Below are 19,043 nucleotides of genomic sequence, written 5' to 3' on the forward strand. Positions count from 1 at the left end.
ATTGTATGAGATGTCCCAACCTTGCTGGATATGCACTGGGAAGCTAGGACACACAAAGGACTCTGGGAGCAACAACAAGGGTAAGCCAGCCTAGACCCTGTCAAAAAGGAGGAGTGTCGAGAAGAGGGAAAGAGGTGATGCATTGGTATATCAGCTTGGGCTGTCATAAAATACCACAGAATTGGTGACTCAGGGAATAAACATTTATTTTCTCACAGTTCAGGAAGTTGGATGTCCAAGATCAAAGTACTGTCAGGATTGGTTTCTGGTCAGGCCTCTTCCTGGTTGCAGATGGCCCCCTTCTCACTGTGCCCTCACATGGCATCTCCTCTGCACATTGTGAGAGCAGTTTCTGGGGCTCCTCTCTCTTCTTATAAGGTTATAAGTCTTATTGGATCATGGCCCCTCCCTAGAACCTCAGTCAGCCTTAATAATCTCCAAATACAGCCACACGGAGGCTAGGGCTTCATCTGATGCATTTTAGGGGGACAAAATTTAGTTTATAACTCTAAGTAAGATGTTAGGCAGGTGAAAAACATGGGGAAGGACATTTCATAAAGGATGAATTAAATGTACTATGTCTCAAAACAGAAGGGTGGTACATTCAAGGAACTGACCCTGAGCAGAATGTATAGGATTTAGAATCAAAGCTGACTGAATCTCAACAGGTAGAGACACTGTGCCTAGGAGGTGTGAGTGAGCACTGGTAAAGTAGGCATTTCTCCACATCACCCCAAATCCATCTTCTTTGCTCTGTCAGTCCTTTTAGCCCTGCTTATACCAACAAGTTCAGTCCAAAGCCAGATGTGAACAGGGCTACTGGGGAGGGCACTCGGGTCAGAGAATCACCATCCTCTGAGACATCAGGGAACCACTCATGGGAGATGTGATTTCTCAGAGGGGCCTTGGTGATAGAATTGGGGTGAGAGAATTGAGCAGTGAGTGGGCAGGGGAAAAAGGAGAGGGGAACTCTCAAGTAGAGACATAGAGGGGAGAACAAGTATGGCAAGCCCCCTGTTATGGACTGAGTGTTGTGTGTCCCCAGATTTCGTATGTTAAAGTCATGTTACCTGCTGTGATGGTGTTAGGAAGGGGCCTTCGGGAGGGGCTTAAATCCTGAGGGTGGAGCTCTCATGAACAGTATTAATGCCCTTATAAAAGACACCCCACAGAGCTCCCTAGCCCCTTGTGCAAGAGGGCCCTCACCTGACACCCTGATCTCAGACTTCCATCCTCCAGAACCGTGAGAAAGACATTTCTGTTGTTTTTGAGCCACCTAGTGTGCGACACTTTGTTATAGCCTAACAGGACTAAGATACCACCTTCGATAGACAATGACAGCTGCCTCGTGGGAAGCACTCCAGAGGAATCCTCCAAAAAGACCCTCCTCTGTCTCTAAAACTAATATTTATGATTGAAGAGAAATCATTCCCTGCCCCTGAATGGCCAGAAGGCCAGGGACTTACCCTGAGGCTGCCCTCTCGGATCCTGGAATCGGTTCATACAGGCTGCAGTCATCTTCAACGACCCTGACGTCATCACAGTTCTCCTCGTCAGAGCCGTCAGAGCAGTCCTTGTCTCCATTACACATGAGGTGGCGTTTCAGGCAGCGACCTGAGAGAGAGGCTGTGGATGCTCCTAAAGCCTCCCAGACTCCCCCCTTTCCCTCATGTCCCACATCTATTGTTACGAAGTCCATTCCACCTCTGAATCTCCCTTCGCCCTCTCCATCCTATAGCATCTTTTTTTTGTCCTCTCTTATTTCCAGCCTCACTGTCTCCTTCCTGCAGTCCCAGCTCAGGCCCTGGCCCAGACTCCCTTCTAACATCTAGCCTCCACATTACTGCCCTAGGAGTCTTTCTAAAATGCCAATCTGGCCCTGTCATCCCCCTGATCTGTATCCTCCAGTGACTCCCCATCCCTCTTTGAAAAGCTACAGTGTGGCCCCAGTTCCTAGCTGGCCCATGCCCTGCCCCTCTTCCCAAAAACCTGACCTGTAATTATTCTGAACTGATAGGGAACCCTTAAATCCTCGTGCTTTTGTGCATTCTTTTTCCTAGGCATTCTTTATTTTCCAAGTTTCAGTTCAAGTATCATTTTGAAGCCTGCTCTGACTGTCCAAAGAAGATTTATGCACCCCTGAACCATGTGCTAATGCCCATTCCCCTGGCTATCTCACAATATTGTCATTGACTCCTTGTAGGTCTCTCTCCCAAGAAGTACCTCGAGATCAGGCACATTAGTGTGCTTTTTTAAATCTGTATATCACCAGCAGGTAGCCTACTGCCTGGCTTGTAATATGTGTATAATCAATATTTATTCAATGAGAGGATGAGTGAGTGAATCATATTTTTTGAAAAGAATCAATAGATTTTCCTACAAACTTGCATCAAAATTACTTAGGCTATTGACGTGTCTTAAAATGCAGGTTCCTGGGCCCCATCTTAATCCATTGCTAGAGAAAAGGCTCAGGAGTCCCCCTTTTAACAAGCTTCCAAGGAAGTGTTTTGCATGTTAAGGGATGAGCACATTATCCCGCTGGAATGTTACTCACCTGTCTCTTTACACTGGAAATCCTGTCCACATTGTGATTGCCTTACACAAGCTGTGGGTCTGCGACAACTGATTTCATCCCAGACATCACCACTGCAGGTGGTCCCCCCAAACTTGTTTGGCTGCAGCAGGCTCCGGTGTCGGTACTAAATCAGATTTTGAACCAGACACATTCATTGTCTCTCAATCAACCAAGAGTTGCACAGGCAGGTCTCAGCTCAATATAAGGAGTAACTGTCTAATGATTGAGAGCTGCCTAAAAGGCTGTCTTTTGAAGAAGAGATAAGTGTTCATAAAAAGTGATATTCAACCAGAGGTGGCACAGTCACCAACTGCAATATTGAATAAAGCCTCCAAGCACAAATGAAAGGCTTGATAATTGTATTTCTAGGATCTTCCTAATTCCTCGGAAGAACCTTCTCCTCCCTTCTTAAACCAGTTAGTTCCTATTCACCTTTCAAAATGCATGGTATAGTTCCTCTAAAAGCCTTTCCTAAATAATGGATTCTACAATTCCTTATGCATTCCTCTCTTCCTAGATCTTGTCATAGGGTTATGATTGATTGTCTGCTTCTTTGTCTTTCTCACTAGTTTAGGAACAATTTGCTCATGGGGGTAGAAGTGGAAAAGGAAGGACCAGGTCTTATTGGCTCAGTGCCTTGAACTATAGTCAGGTACACAGGAGGCATTTTTAGAAGAAGTTTGTTGTCTGGCCAGTTTGGCTCAGTGGTTAAGCATTGACCAATGAACCAGGAAGTCACAGTTCGATTGCCAGTCAGGGCAGATGCTCGCATTGTAAGCTCAATCTCCAGTGTGGCACATGTGCAGGAGGCAGCCCATCAATGATTCTTTCTCATCATTAGTGTTGCTATCTCTCTCTCCCCCTCTCCCTTCCTCTCTGCAATCAATTTAAAAACATATTCTTTTAAAAAAGATATTTGTTGCTTTTCCTCTGCAGCATTTCTTCTGGTCATGGAATCCTCTCTTTCCCTGAGACATATTTCATAGAGTTTTGTGGGGATGAACTCATCCCCTTGGTCATAGGGATGTCTGAGTATGAACCAGGCTGGGCAACCAGAGCTTCATATCTCCAAGGTGCAATGATTGGTTCAGGTATTGGCTCATGGCTCAACCTTAGGGTAGACAGAGTCCTCTCTGAGGGTTTTCTTTCAGAGCTACTTAAAAAGACCATTTCTTTTTACTGAAATTACTGGGAACTAAAGGCATTGAGTGGTCATCTTGCCTACTATGTAGAAATAGCCCATCCAAAAGTTAGGCAAGGAAACCTCTAAGATATCATCTGAGGCTCTGTGTTCAGCTTTGAATACTTGTTGAGAGGAGGACAGAAAGAATAAAAATGAACACTAGTCTTGGAGCTCTATGGTTTCATGATACTGTAGAAGGAGAAAGCTGAACATTAGACTATCCAGCGACATTTTGTTCCCAGCCCTGCCTTCAAAAAGCTTAGAATCTAGTTGAGGAAATAAAACATATAATGATACAAAAAATGCTGAATATAGATATCCCTACAAAATATTCAATAAAGCAATGTGCTACCCCATATTTTCTGCTGCCTCTGACCTTGGATCAGATCTTCAGCCCTCTCCTTCAAGAATGTTAATAAGGAAGTAGGAAGCAATAATTTAAGCAGTAAGAGATATGGGCTCCTGAACTGAATCTATCTCTTACTTGCTATGTAAAGTGTCAGTATTTGGTGCTGTATGCCTTGGTTTCCAAATCTATAAAATTATGCAATTGATCTTGTTGACCACACTAATAACAATTACTAAAGATTTTTTCACTGTGTCCTACATTTGAAAGAGCCTGGGCATGAGAATTAAACTGCCTTGGGTTCAGATCCCAGATTCACTACCAACTAAGCCTAAACAAGTCACTTATCTTCTCTGAGCTTCTGGCCTCTAATACGAATTTAAAATGGATGTAATGACACCTTACTTTGAAAGGTTTTGTGAGAACTAAGTGAGATGTCTGAGGAAGCACCTAGCCCTGGGCTTAGCATATCACTGGTGCTCAGTAAACAGAAGTGGTTTCCACATCATCATCTTTATCAGCACAGTCTTTTCCTAATTATTTGGCAGGAGAGTCTGAAGCAGAGCAGCTACCCCATTTTTCTTCCCTTGCCCACTCTTTCCTACTTAATGCTCATTAGCAGAGAGGCAGAGGTAGCAAACAGAGGCAAAGCTCACACCCACCCCTTTGCCTTCCCTGCCTTTTGGTTAACAACAGCAGTAAGAGAGTATTAAATTCTGTGGAAGAGATTATAGTTAGTGATCAATTTGGAAATATGAGGATGTTTTCATTTTCTAGCCACATCTTGACACACAATGTGGTAAAGAAAGTAGCATCCAGCCTAGCAACATACAGCCAGTTCTCTTTTCTACTCCTTAAAAAGTTCATCAAAGTTTTGCGGCCTGCAGTTACCAACATGGTGATAGTGGTACTAGTACTTATCCTGTATTGAGTGTGTATTATGTCCAAACTTTTAACATTTTTTATCTCATTTAATCTCACAAGTTTGAGAGGTTATGTACTACTACTATGGACCCCATTTTAGACTTGGTTGGAATTCCAGTTCTACCATTTACCATACATGGTAAATTGCTTAATGTCTCTGACCCTCAGTTTTCTCATCTATAAAATGACAGCTATTTCAAAGTGTTGTAATATCTGTGATGATACATGTAAAAAACTAGCACTTTGTCGTACTGCTGGCATGCAATCAATAATCATAGTTATTGACATCATCATCATTCTTGTAGCCAACTGTTGAGCTGCTCCAGAAGGATTTATAACTGAGTGGGAATTGGATCAGGTGACCCCCTCATGTCATTGTTATTCTCCATAATGTTTTAGGAGAGGCCATAAAGTGAAGTGATCAGGCACAAAGGGCACTTGAGAATCACACTGAGGAAGTTTTAAATGCGGGCTCTGCCACTTTCTTAATGGGAGACCCAAGCAAAGGGGATGATGAGATCTATCATGTATAGTTGGCAGTGAAAGTCAATAAGACAATATATTTAAAACATTAGCACAGTGCTGGTATGTAGACATTACTTCACAAATATTGACTCTCCTTGCCATTGTCATCCTTCCTGTTGTGGCTATACTGGGAATAATGGTGCAAACATGAGGTTTGTTCCCACTAGCTCCCTGTTTTCTAGGTTGTTACCAAATAATGAAGACATGTGTTGCAGGAAGGTTGTTGCAGACATTCCCTGAGGGACTTCTTCGTGCTGTAGCCTGTGGTTGGTGTCATTAAGACATAATTTCCTCTTTTAGCTCCTAGATAATGTTTCTTTCCAGAAATGTGCATCTTTGTGTGATTTTGAGAGGAAGAAACATATTAATACTAGTAAAAAGAAACTAGAGTGTCTTTAACTTCACTAACAGGATTTAATTATTTTAAGGGAATCATTCAATTCTGATTTAACCTATAAGTCATTCACCTATGCTATTTGCTATCTAAAATGCAATGTATGAGAAAATGCAGTTTGGGATATATAGTAGGTTGAATAATGGCCATGCGAAGAAGAAGAAGGAGGAGGAGGAGAAGAAGAAGAAGGAGGAGGAGGAGGAGGAGGAGGAGGAGGAGGAGGAGGAGGAGGAGAAGAAGAAGAAGAAGAAGAAGAAGAAGAAGAAGAAGAAGAAGAAGAAGAAGAAGAAGAAGAAGAAGAAGAAGAAATAAATCTTAACATTGTGAATGTTACTTCATTTGGAAAAAGGGTATTTGCAAACATTATTAAGGTTTTTGAGATTACTCTGGATTATCTATGTAAACCTTAAATGCCATCCTTATAAGAGGAAGGCAAAGGGAGATGTCACATAGACATATAAAGGAGACACACAGAGGAGTCAAGCAAAGGGGATGATTAGATCTATGATGTACAGTTGCAGAGATTGGAGTGATGGAGCCACATGTCAAGGATTGTCAATAGCCAAGAGGAGCGAGAAGAGGCAAAGAATAGATTATCCGCTGGAGCCTCCAGAGGGAGGGTGGCCCTGCTGATACCTTAGTTTCAAACATCTGGTATACATACTGGGAGAGAAGAAATTTTTGTTGCTTGTGGCAATTTGTTACACATGACCCAGAGAACTACTACAGGATCTCAGAACAAAATGAGCATTTCTGGGCTGGTCTAGAATAAAAACTGTGGCAGCCTAGGATGCTTTGGCATATGTCGAACATGGGAGTGGTGGAACAATGAAGTTCAGGGCTTGAAATTGAATAAACTAGGCCCAAATGATGTTTCTACCATACTGTGGTTTTGAACAGCTCATCAAACATTCATGGATACTTTCACATCTAACTAAAGAGTGGGTCTGGAGTAAGGAGGGCCATCAGCCAACTCTGCAAAAGCTCATGAAAGAAAAGGACAAGGTGTCTGGCTGATGTGATTCAGTGGTTGAGCATTGACTTATGAACCAGGGATTCTGAACAAAGTCAGAAATTTAATATTCATCCCTGCTGGAATGGTGTGGAGGAGTGCTCCCAGCATCCCTCTTCCTTTGATATACCACTGAATTTACCCACCACCATGGACCATTCAAAAACACTTAAGATGTGCATAATAAACACACATTAGTTCATTGGGCTTGTTCTCCTTTTCAACCTATGGAAGTCGAATCCTCAGTAGCCCCCTCTGTGGCACGCTCTGGTTTGTCTCAGCTCATCAGGGTCATGGACATCAAGGCATTTGTTCCTAAGCCACTCATCCCTTCAAATTGCCCTCATTAGAAGGCAGTAGACTGGCCAGGACCCAGAGAGACCATCATGGGTCAGTGTGCCCTTGTCCAAATAACCACTTTTCTGAGTATAAGCCATAGTATGCACATATTTTGCAGCTTCACCCAATAATGCCTTACAAACAAAATCAGGAGAGGCAAAAAAAATAAATAAATAAAAAATAAAAAATTCTACCATCCACGAATCATGGCTTCCAAGTACCTATTTCTGGATCAAATTTCTCCCCAGACCTCTAGGCCTGGATGCTTATCTCATTTGAAAGCTTGTATACAACTCAAATATTAAATGCCCCAAAATGGTCACAATGTCTTACCTTTCTGTCCTGGCATTGAATGCACTCTGTCCACTCCGACCAGTCACTCAGCTGGCAGTTCGCTGCTTTGAAGCTCCCAATCTGCCGACTCACTCTCCTGAAAGAAGAGAGATCTCAGCTTCAATTTAAAAAATTTTATTATAATAATTCCAAAAGGCCTTTTAATATGAAGGCACGTTAATAATATGAAAACAGATGCTGAATTTTTCCCTGTTTTATTGAGGTATAATTGACAAAAATTATATATATTTAGGTATGCAATAAATATATATATACTAGAGGCCTGATGCACAAAATTCATGTATGAGTAGGGTCCCTAGAGCTGGCCAATCATCAGGGCCAATCTGTAGGGTGACCAGTGGGGCAATCAGTGGACTCCTACAAGCACCCAACTTGGCTGGTCTGGGACCTGCAGGCTGAGGGCAGCTCCTGAGCATCTTCCCCCTGGTGATCAGTGCACATCATAGTGACTGGTCGTTCCACCGATAGTTTTGCCATTCAGTCAATTTACATATTTGGCTTTTATTATATAGGATATATAAATAATTACCACAATGAAGCTAATTAACAAATACATCACCTCACAATTACTTTTTTGGAGGGGTGAGAGCACTTAGTGCCTACTCTTCTTAGCAAATTTCAAGTAAATATACAATACAGTATTATTAACTACTAGAGGCCCGGTGCATGAATTTCATGCACTGGGGTGTGGGGTGTCCCTCAGTCCAGCCTGCACCCTCTTCAATCTGGGACTCCTCGAGATTGGGCCTAAACGGGCAGTCGGACATCCCTCTCGCAATCCAGAACTGCTGGCCCCCAACTGCTCGCCTGCCTGCCTTTCTGATTGCCCCTAACCACTTCTGCCTTCCAGCCTGATCACTCCCTAACCACTCCCCTGCCAGCCTGATTTATGTCTAACTGCTCCTCTGCCAGCCTGTTTGCCCCAACTTCCCTCCTCTGCCAGCCTGGTCACCCCTAACTGCTCTCCCCTGAAGGCCTGGTCCCTCCCAACTGCTCTCCCCTGCAGACCTGTGTTCCCCCTCCCTCCCACTACTTCCCTTCCCTGCAGGTCCAGTCACCCCCAACTTCCCTCCTCTGCTAGCCTGGTCACCCTTAACTGCCCTTCCCTGCAGGCTTGATCACCCCCAACTGCCCTCCCTTACAGGCCTGGTCCTTCCTAATTGCCCTCCCCTGCTGGCCATCTTGTGGTGGCCATCTTATGTCCACATGGGAGCAGTCATCTTTGACCACATTGGGGCAGCCATCTTATATGTTGGAGTGATGGTCAATTTGCATATTATTATTTTATTAGATGGGATTAGATAGGATAGAGGCCTGGTGCATGGGTTGGGGCTGGCTGGTTTGCCCTGAAAGGTGTCCCAGATCTGGGTGGGGGTTCCCTTGGAGTGTGGGGTGGCCTGGGCAAGGGACCTATGGTGGTTTGCAGGCTAGCCACACACCGTGGTAATCCAAGGGGAAGTCCTGGTATCTGGGATTTATTTATCTTCTATAATTGAAATTTTATAGCCTTAAGCAGAGGCCAAGGCAGGCCTAGACAGGTGGAAAGCTTGACTTCCTCCATTGTTGGGGAAACCCAAGCTTCCTGATCTCCCCATGGCCGCAACCATCTTGATTGGGTTAATTTGCATACTCACTCCTGATTGGCTGATGGGCGTGGCTTGTGGGTATAGCAGCCATATAGTCAATTTGCATATTACTCTTTTATTATATAGGATTGTCACCGCACTGTTATATTGCATTGCCAGAACTTACTCATCCTACAACCAAAAGTTTTTCCCCTTTGACCAATCTTTCCCCATGTTCCCCCTGCCTCTTCTACCCCTATAACCACTTACTATCATCTACTCTCTAGTTCTATGAACTCGACTTTTTTAGATGCAGTATTCTCTTCCTCTATCTGGCTTTTCTCACTTAGCACAATGTCCTCCAGGTTCATCCTATGTTCATCCACAAATGGCAAGATTTCTTTTTGAGTTTGATTTATGACTGAACATAGGCTGACTTTTCTAAGTTGTAAAGATTTTCCATTGATTTGAGCATCTGGGTACCCATGGCAGCAATGTCACAATATATTCCCTTACCCTTCCAGTTATCTGGAGATGGGAGTGGGCAGAGATGGGGAGAATGTCCAGGGATGCTCAGTTATTCTTACTTGAAAGGGTTGCTCTGAGGGCACTTCCACACTGGAATGATTTTATCTTCCTTTTTAAGAATTACATGTGATGTATTTATTTATTTGTAATATATTTTTATTGATATAAGAGAGGGAGAGAGAGAGGAACACCAATGATGAGAGAGAATCATTTATTGACTGCCTCCTGTATGTCCCTCCCATACTGGGGATCAAGCCTACAACCCAGGCATGTGCCCTTGACTGGAATCGAACCTGGGACCCTTCAGTCCACAAGCTGACACTCTATCCACTGAACCCAACTAGCTAGGGCTACTGGTGGTGCTTTTAAAACAAAGGTTGTATGGCCTATTGCCCTTTCTCTTTCCCCCAAGTTTTCAAAGTCAGTAGGGGTTAAGATTAAAACTCAGTTCTTCACCCAGGAGACTTTTATTGAAGGAAAATGCATAATACAAAAGTTACTGTACTTTTAAGTGTGCAGTTCAGCACCATTAAGTATCTTCATGTTGTTTTGCCACCATCACCACCATCCATCTCCAGCACTCTTCAGCTCCCTGCATCAGTTTTAAGTTGCCATGCTTAAACAAAGGAAAAGCTGTGCATATTTCCCTTCCAGTCAGTCACACTTTTAAGAATTAAAAAATGAAAATTTTATCATGCCCTTGTTCTTGCAAGTATGATGCTAAAGGGTTTATATAAAATCTCTCTTTTCATTCTATATGAATCTTACTTTTACAGAGATAAGTACTGAAGAATATTAACATTTTTTTTAAGTCAGAATAGCAAAAAGCCCAGTGGGTAAGAACATAGGGTCTTGGGTGAAAAGACTGAGTTTTAATCTTAGCCCCCCACTGATTTTGAAAACTTAAGAAAGTTATTGAGCTATATAGCTCTCCCATATGTAGAACTATGTTAAAAATAACATTACTTAATAGGGTTATTGAAAGTACATTAAAATGTTTATAAAGTATTTATTAAAGGTTGGCTTTTATTATTACACACTAGAACATTACTTAGATTACCTCATGTAATCTCTATAAAGATCCTAGGAGGTAAATATAATCATCCCTATTTTATGAATAAGAGAGTTGAGATTCCTAAAAGCTAAGTAATCCTGAAGTCATAGCCCGAGGGTGACAGAGACAGAATTTGAACTACTAGTTGGCTTGATGGCAAAGCCTATCTCTTGCTCCTCATGATGTTTGCCTGGCTCCAAGCCTGAGTCTCTTTTTAATGCATCACCACTGCTGCTCCTATACCTTCGAAGCCTAGTCTAGCCCACTGGGCAAAGTAGTCAGGTTGTCTGTTACCACCCACATTGCCACAACCTATGAGAATCAGGCAGCCTCTGCTACAATGAATGAAAAACTTATCTCCCTAGTGTAGAATTAAAAAGTACTTCCAATCTCATGCTAATTATGCCAGAGCTGCTACTCATGAGGAAGGGTGGCACCTAGGCTGCAAACCTAGATAAGGTAGTCAGAAAAGTGACAGTCTTTAACACTAGTTCTCAAACTTGGGTTCCAGTACCCTTTTATACTATAATGTGCTACAGAGAACTCCAAAGAGCTTTTGTGTAAGTGGACTAGAGCTATTGATATTCACAAAATTCAGAATCAAAATTGAGAAAAACTTAAAATATATATTTATCTATTTAAAATTACAATAATAAACACATTACATGTTTCAATATATATATTTGAGTTTGGTGCTACTTCCTTGATTTGCATCAAGGCCATAGTATTTTTACCTGCCATTACTTTTGCACCATCTGTGCAAATATAAACACAGTGAAAAGGGGAAATGTCTTAATATTGTTGTGAAATTGTTTTGAACTCACAGAACCTCCCACCTCAACCCACCTCCGAAAAGATCTTAGGGACTCCCTGGGCTCTATAAACCATACTTTGAGAGACACTGTGATCTTTAAAAAGATGATGTCTTCCATGGTCACATTTTGGATCTTCTTACTTTCGGAAACAGCTCCTCTTCCAAATCACTAATTCACAAGTCATCTGTAAATATTTACTTAGGGGCTCCATAGACTCTTCTCATCTATCTTCTATGTTCAAAAGTTCCCATTTCACTTTTATTTAGATCTCTTTGGGCCTCCATTCTCTTCACTCCTAAGCTTTCTTTCTATCAATAGGACCCCCTCCTATTTTTATTTCCCATTATAACTAGTTTTGAATCCATGATCTATAATTTAAAAATCTTAATTAGATCCTAAATTTCTAGACCTCACAGTTCCCTTGACCACATCTACCCATAGAAGCCAATCCTGAATTAATCCAATTATCTGCTTTTTCACCTGGTGAGCTCTTAGATTTCTTTCAAGCTCATCACAAACATCAGTTCCTTAGGGAGGCACTGTGACTATCTAGACCACACATGTCAAACACAAGGCCCGCGGGCCAAATCCAGCCCGCCAGGCCTTGCAATGTGGCCCGCACCGCGCTGTCATCACTGCACTCCGCTGTCAGTTTATGACATTGTCAGTTTATGACTGTTCAGTAAACCATTCGGCCCGCGATTTAGGCTGGATTTTAGATTTTGGCCCCTTCTCTGATTGAGTTCGACACCCCTAATCTAGACTATTAGATACCTCCTTTCATATGATTTGATCAAGCTCTGCACATCTTCTCCACACTTAATTATCAAACTTGTAATATTTGTATAATTTCAATCTTCTCCATCAGATTGTAAGCTGTATGAAGGCAAGTATGTTTGTATGCTTGCTGCTGAAGTCTTAGCATCTGTCATGATGCAGACCCAAGCAAATTGCTCAATAAATATTTAGGAAAGGAAAAAATAAGGAAGGGATGCAAGGAGGAATAAAAAAGGGAAGGAGATAGGAAGGAAGGCAGAAAGAAGAGGAAAGAATTAAAACAATTTATGGAAAATAGAGTGGCATGGTTTCAAGATTATAGTTGAATCTAATTTTCAGTTATAATCTAATTAAATGATTCTGGCATCTAGACATTCAAATGGATCAAGGTTTGTTCCAGCTGTCATTTTGCCGATAGATTGTCCTAATAATAAAAGTTTGAAGCATGGGAACAGAGAGAAAGACAAGGGTTCTAATTATCAAAAAGGTGGGAGAGGTTTGGGAGCAGAAATGTCTCCAACATTAGTTCTGCATCTCACTATAGAATTGTCAAGATAATGTCATTGTAAGCCTACAGAGACTGCATTATGATGTCAGAATGGAAGAAAACAGTATTAATGGATGGAAGCAAAAGCCTAGTCAGAGCCGTGCTGTGTTGCTGTAGTTTTAAAAGCTTTGTGACATGATGTCTAGACAGAGGCACACACAGTAATGCTATCACTGAAGCAAGAGTACAAAAAGTACATAGGACCAACCATTCATTAAATCATAACAGGGCTTTAACCTTTTAGCCATTAATAATGTGACCAGCATTTTCTCTTATTGTTCCAATGAATTTTTAAATGTAGTTTATTTTTGCTGATTATAAAGGTAATGCCTTCTCATTAAAGAGAACATAGAAAAGATAATGAAAGGGAAAATTGCCCCAGTTCCTGCCAATATTAGTATTTTTTCATATTTCCTTTCACTCTTTATTTTCATAACATAGTTGAGGTCATACAGAGTATTGCATTTTATACCCTGCATTTCCACTTGATATTGCAGCAAAAATGTAAACTATTTATGATGGTTCGACTCCTCTAACAGCAAACGATTAGATTATCGAGCACCCAGTTTTTCAGTGTCCTAAGTTATTTATTGAAGATATATCCTGCAGAATGGGATGGCAGAGTGGAAGGATAGAAGTGATTTTAAAGCTTATGACACATATGGCCCAATAGCTTTCCAAAAGAATTATACCAATGTTTCAATTACTTAAGGAACCATTAATAAATCTATGGCCTAGTAAATCTTGGCAAATAGTTTAAAAGCATCTCCCAGCTACTAAAAATCAACTCAAACAATAAAATATTCACTATAGAGCACTGGGATTTGGGAGTCTTTGTGCATGTTCCATGCTGTGCTACACTATTCAAGTTGATTTAACTATCTGGCTTTTAGTTTTTTCCTCTGTAGAATCTCACAAGTCAATATAGTGCTACTGCAGGGTTTCTCAGAGAATGCTCTGTAGAGTACTAGTTCCTGAGAGATGTAACTGAGACAGAAGAGGAAAAGACAAGATACATGGTCAAATACATTTGGATACATTGCATACAACATATTACTTTTGGAGATTCAAAATGTTCAATGACATATTAAAGGCAACGAGAAATTCTGAATTTTAATTTACTTAATCTAGCATTTACCCAATTTTTTGAACATGTGTCATTTTTTTCAGGTGACCTCTGTAAGATTAGGTAACACAGTTGAAGAAACACTGATATAAAAGAAAGGGATTTGGAGTCCAACAAACATGAATTTAAATCCAGTTTCTTTACTTAATTTTCTTATTGCTAAAAACCAGGATAAGCCTAACACACATGTTAGTTGCTTATTTCTAACCTCTTTAACCCCACATGTGTCAGCAAACCTCTCCATCTTTGTCAGAATGTATTGAAGACCACTCTTCATGGGGGCTGGTGAGATGCTTGCTATCTGCCTTTTTAAATAGGGTGGCATATTGGGCAAAGGGCATAAAACCTGAAGATGAACCTACAACTTGCAGGTCTAATGCTTGACCCCAGATTGTGGCCACCTCAGCAATTTAATCACAAAATAATAATTAGCTGCCAGTCCTAAACTAGAAGGGCAGAAGCCCTAACCCTGATTATTGCCAGGGAGCTACCTAATAAGTTGGCTCAGCTTATATTCAAAGCTGATTGTCACTAATTATATCACCTTGAGCCAGTCGCATTCAGTTATGTGGAACTACATCATGAAATGGAAGTATTTTCCATTGGATTGTGAAAGTGCTGAGTCTCTGTTGGTCAGACTTGCTCTCTCTTAATCATTGTGCCCTTCTTGAAGGCTTTCCTCTCTTGGACTCCTTGCACCACACTGTCCTGCTCCCTTCCTGCCTCAGTGGCCAGTTCTTTTTGACTTCTCCAAAAACTGGAATTCCTCAGGATATATATACTCTTGCCTTTTTTCTTTTCTCTTTCTGCTTTCCTCACTCCTGAGAAAGTGAGATCCATTTTCTGACCTTCTCAAGCCATCTCTATAAATGCCCCTAAAGTAGATCTTCATCTTGGACCACTTCTCTGAAATCGTGTTTTGTTTATCTAACTGCCCATTTCATATCTCCAATACATGTCTCTCAGGCATGTGAAACATAAAGGCTCCAAATATAAACTCTTAATTTTCTCTTTTAATCAGCTTCTGTTTTGGTTTTACTTACATCAGTAAATGGAGCCACCATAACACACCTTTGCTCAAGCCAGTTACCTGCCTTCGTCTAGCCCTCACACCCAGTCCTTGGGAAATGTCTGTCAATATTACCCTCAGAATGTTATCACAAGTATCTTCCTCCCCACCTACCTGGATGTCCCTCCTCCCCCTGTCCTAATTTAAGTCACCAGTATCTCTCACCTGTATCGCTGCTGCGGCCTCCAATGACACCTTCCACTTCACCTTTCTCCTATCCCTTCTTTGCACAGTCACAAGGATGGTTTTTAATTAGAAATCAGATAATAGCCCTCTTTTGTAAGACCATTCAGTACTGTTTTTTGTTTGTTTGTTTGTTACTACACGTAGACTATAACCAAAATTCCTCATCATGATGCCCTAGGTCCTCTGTGATGCTTTTAGAGATCCTCTCATGGCACAATCCTATCAGGGCATAATCCTCTGCTCTGTTCTCCTCCCATCCTTCTGGTCCACCACCATGTCTAGCCACTTCCCACGGTTGGGCCTTAACATTCTCCCCTGCTCCTTACGTGGTTTCTCCTTGCCCTCATTCATGTCCCAGCTTAAATGCCGCCCCTACAGAGAACCGCCCCCCAACCAGCCTATCTTCAGATATCTTCTAACAAAGGGCCTATTCTTTCCTTCATGGTATTTATCACACATTTTACTTAAATGTTATGCTTACTTGTTTATTGCCTATCACTGCACTGTGAATTCCTTGAGAGTAGGGACATTATCTGTTTTGCTCACCACATGGTACCTAGCATACGTGGAATCCTATATAATAAAAGAGGAATATGCTAATTATCCATTATGCCCTGAGGCATAACTACCAACCAAATAACGATTGATCACAGATCTACAGAAGGGTGGAACAGCAAACTATAAGCTACAAGCAAGTGGCAGAGAGCTACTGGAGGGGGCAGGGCAGCAAGCTGTGAGGGAAGAAGGGGGAGGGGGCAGGGAGCTAAAGGAGGGTGGCATGGATCTACTGGTGCACAGATTCATGTACAGGGCTACTAGTATTTAATAAAATCTTATATGAACTGTAACATTGAAAAAATATGATCTACCTCTGTATTTTAATGATACTTTATTTTTAATAGCTCCTGTTTATCATTTTGCTTATTATGAAGTCTTAATAGAAAAATTGGGTGGTTTGTATTTTTTTTTTTTTTTGAGAAAGACATTTCAAAACAGCAGTGATGATGTAAGATTTTATTTGGGGGTGGAGGGAGAAGGAGTGCCATTGTTAAATTCTTGAAATCACTGACCGAGCTCAAAGATCCATGCCAACTGGCACATTATACATTGGTTCTACTTTTTGTCAACCATCAGAGAGAATGTAAAGCATCCAAAATGACCATACCACTCACACAACACCACTGGCCACAGCTCTCACTGGACACTCACTAAGAATCAACCAGGCATCATACCAAATACTTTCCACGTGTTTAATTCTTCCTCTTACTTTCCTCCCACATTTTGCATAGAAAAGTTAAATAGCTTGCCTGCGGTCACACACATGCAAAATGTCGGTGCCAGAATCTGAACCCATAGTTATTCACTGTGTATTTTTCTGTTTCCAGAGCCAGGGTCAGACCCACTGGTGTTAGACACAGAGACCTCGCGCTTTCCCACCTCAGCACTTTGTAAGGTATTTAATTGGCTTTCTTTTGCCTTGACTTCAAATTTGCCTCTTCACTGGTCTGTCTTATTTGATAAGTTCATCAAACATCAGGGTTCTTTGTTCATTTTCAAAAAGGATTACAATGATAAGCTTTTATAATTAAGAGTTTCTCAGCAGAGATTTCCTTTTCCACAGTTCCCTCGCCTTTATCTTCTAATTATTAGAGATGAATTTTCTGATTTTGTTCAAAATTGTATTTGCTTTAAATACAAGTTGCAAATTAACTGCTTATAAAAATATCTTCCTCCCTTCTGAACTGTTACTTAAAGAAAATCTCTGTTGCTCTAGCATTTAAAAAGAAGTAATTATTTAAAATTGAATCATCCAACAAGAATTTGAATAAAATAACTCTAATTACAATCTTTAATATTTGGGAGATAGGGACAGCTTTAAAACTGTCCCAAAGGTGACATAAGGAGCTGTTTAAGCTCCACAAAATACTTAATGTGAAGATATTTAAAAAACAAAACAAAACATGAGAACAGGTTAAAAAATGTAAGGAAATGGACTGAGCAAAAGGCAATGTGCATATTAAAATATCACTTCCATTCATTATCCCACAGCAAAAGGTAAGCTTGTTTCTGTTAAATGACCCAGCATCTCTACAGTGTCTCGCCTTTCCTAAATGATGTTATGTGCATTCTCTAATTTTATTCTCCCCAAACACTATGAGACAGATATTCTTATGATTCACTAACAGATGAGTAGATGTTAACTGTCCAACATTACTCAAGAGAATTATTGTTTATTGAATGAGTCTATTGTATATCCAAGATCTTACTGCATATTCATTAACTGTTATAGAAGAGGCATTATTCTCATCTTACAGGTTGGACAACTGAAGCTCAAAGAAATGAAGTGATATATTTATGATTAGCCAACACCTCAGTATTGCAACTGTAATTTGCACACACACTCTTTTTACTGTCCTCTAGTCCTTCTCTGCACTAGGAAGAGCAGGAAAAGAGGTCAAATTCCAACCTAAAACAGCCTGTTACAAACATCTCCATTCCCCATTAGGTGAACCCTCTGTGCAAATTCTGCAGAGACATATGGCTGACTCACCGGTTTGCCTTCTCCTGTATGGTTATCCCAGGCAGACAAATCATCAAAGACAAGATGAAGAAAGCAACAGCAAACATCTCATCTAGAATCTACCAACCTATATCACCTAGAAGGAATTAAGGGATCTATTCAGGGAGTTGGAGTAAAAAGATGTCTACAGGCCAGGATCCATAAGATCTAATCTTTGAAGCTAACAGAACTCCCTTGATTCTCATTTAGATGTGGTTAATGAGTTACTAGGGTATTGATTAGCCAAACACCCTAAAAACCCAGAAACCAAAGGCCACTGTCCATCAGACCTTTACTTTGAAAAATAACACCTATAAGATATTTATTTAACCAATACCAGCTTAGCAAAAGGATCTTATTTTCAGAAAGAGACAAAAGTCAAATCAAGATACAGTTCCAGAATGCAAGATCATTTTTAGTGGCTCTTGGAACTTGTAAGGTTAAATCAGTTTGTTTTTTAAGACAGAAATGAGGCTAATACTGGTATATCAGCTCAGTCATAAACTGCCAGCAAAACAGACAATGCTAACAGTCGCATGAAGGTTCTACAATGTATCACCAGACATCTGAAGCCTGAGAAATGTAGATAACTCAATGAACTTTCCACTTTTTAAAATATATATTTTATTGATTTTTTACAGAGAGGAGGAGAGAGGGATAGAGAGCTGGAAACATCGATGAGAGAGAAACATCGACCAGCTGCCTCTTGCACACCCCCTAACGGGGATGTGCCCGCAACCACTGTACATGCCCTTGACCGGGTTCGAACCTGGGACCTTTCAGTACACAGACCAACACTCTACCACTGAGCCAAACCGGTTTCAGCTGAACTTTCCACTTTTTATCCAGACATTGGATGCCGTTAAGATTCAGCATATTGGTATCAATCAATATCTCCAAAAACATTCTCTAGAATTATAGGAATAGCTACACATATCGATGGATGAGACCATACCTACATACACTCTCTGACTCTTCCAGGCATGATGGGCATTTCATAATGATTTTACTGCAGATGTGGTGTCATAAGGGGTGTTATGTCTGGATACCCTTAGGGCAGCTCAGGATGGTAGTGGGGATAGAACCCACTTTTCCCACCAACTCCCCAGCTGCATCCCTTCTTCCTTCCCTATCTCATCCACAATCCAAGTTTCTGAGATAGGT

General features: G+C 41.0%; 1 protein-coding gene across 1 annotated transcript in view; it reads right to left on the reverse strand.

Annotated features, from left to right (window-relative positions):
• Positions 1–18,083, reverse strand: part of C8A (complement C8 alpha chain) — a 55,614-nt gene extending 37,531 nt beyond the window's left edge. Inside the window, exons 1-4 of the mRNA XM_084872569.1 lie at positions 17,871–18,083; positions 7,632–7,728; positions 2,555–2,699; positions 1,467–1,614 (exon numbers count right to left, since the gene is read on the reverse strand). Of these exons, the coding sequence (XP_084728695.1) occupies positions 1,467–1,614; positions 2,555–2,699; positions 7,632–7,728; positions 17,871–17,947 (467 nt within the window). The 5' untranslated portion in view covers positions 17,948–18,083. The remainder of the gene's footprint in view (positions 1–1,466; positions 1,615–2,554; positions 2,700–7,631; positions 7,729–17,870) is intronic.
• Between the last annotated feature and the right edge of the window lie 960 nt (positions 18,084–19,043).

This window comes from Pipistrellus hanaki, assembly GCF_964339955.1.
Source record: "Pipistrellus hanaki genome assembly, chromosome: 2".
Taxonomy (NCBI): Eukaryota; Metazoa; Chordata; class Mammalia; order Chiroptera; family Vespertilionidae; genus Pipistrellus; species Pipistrellus hanaki.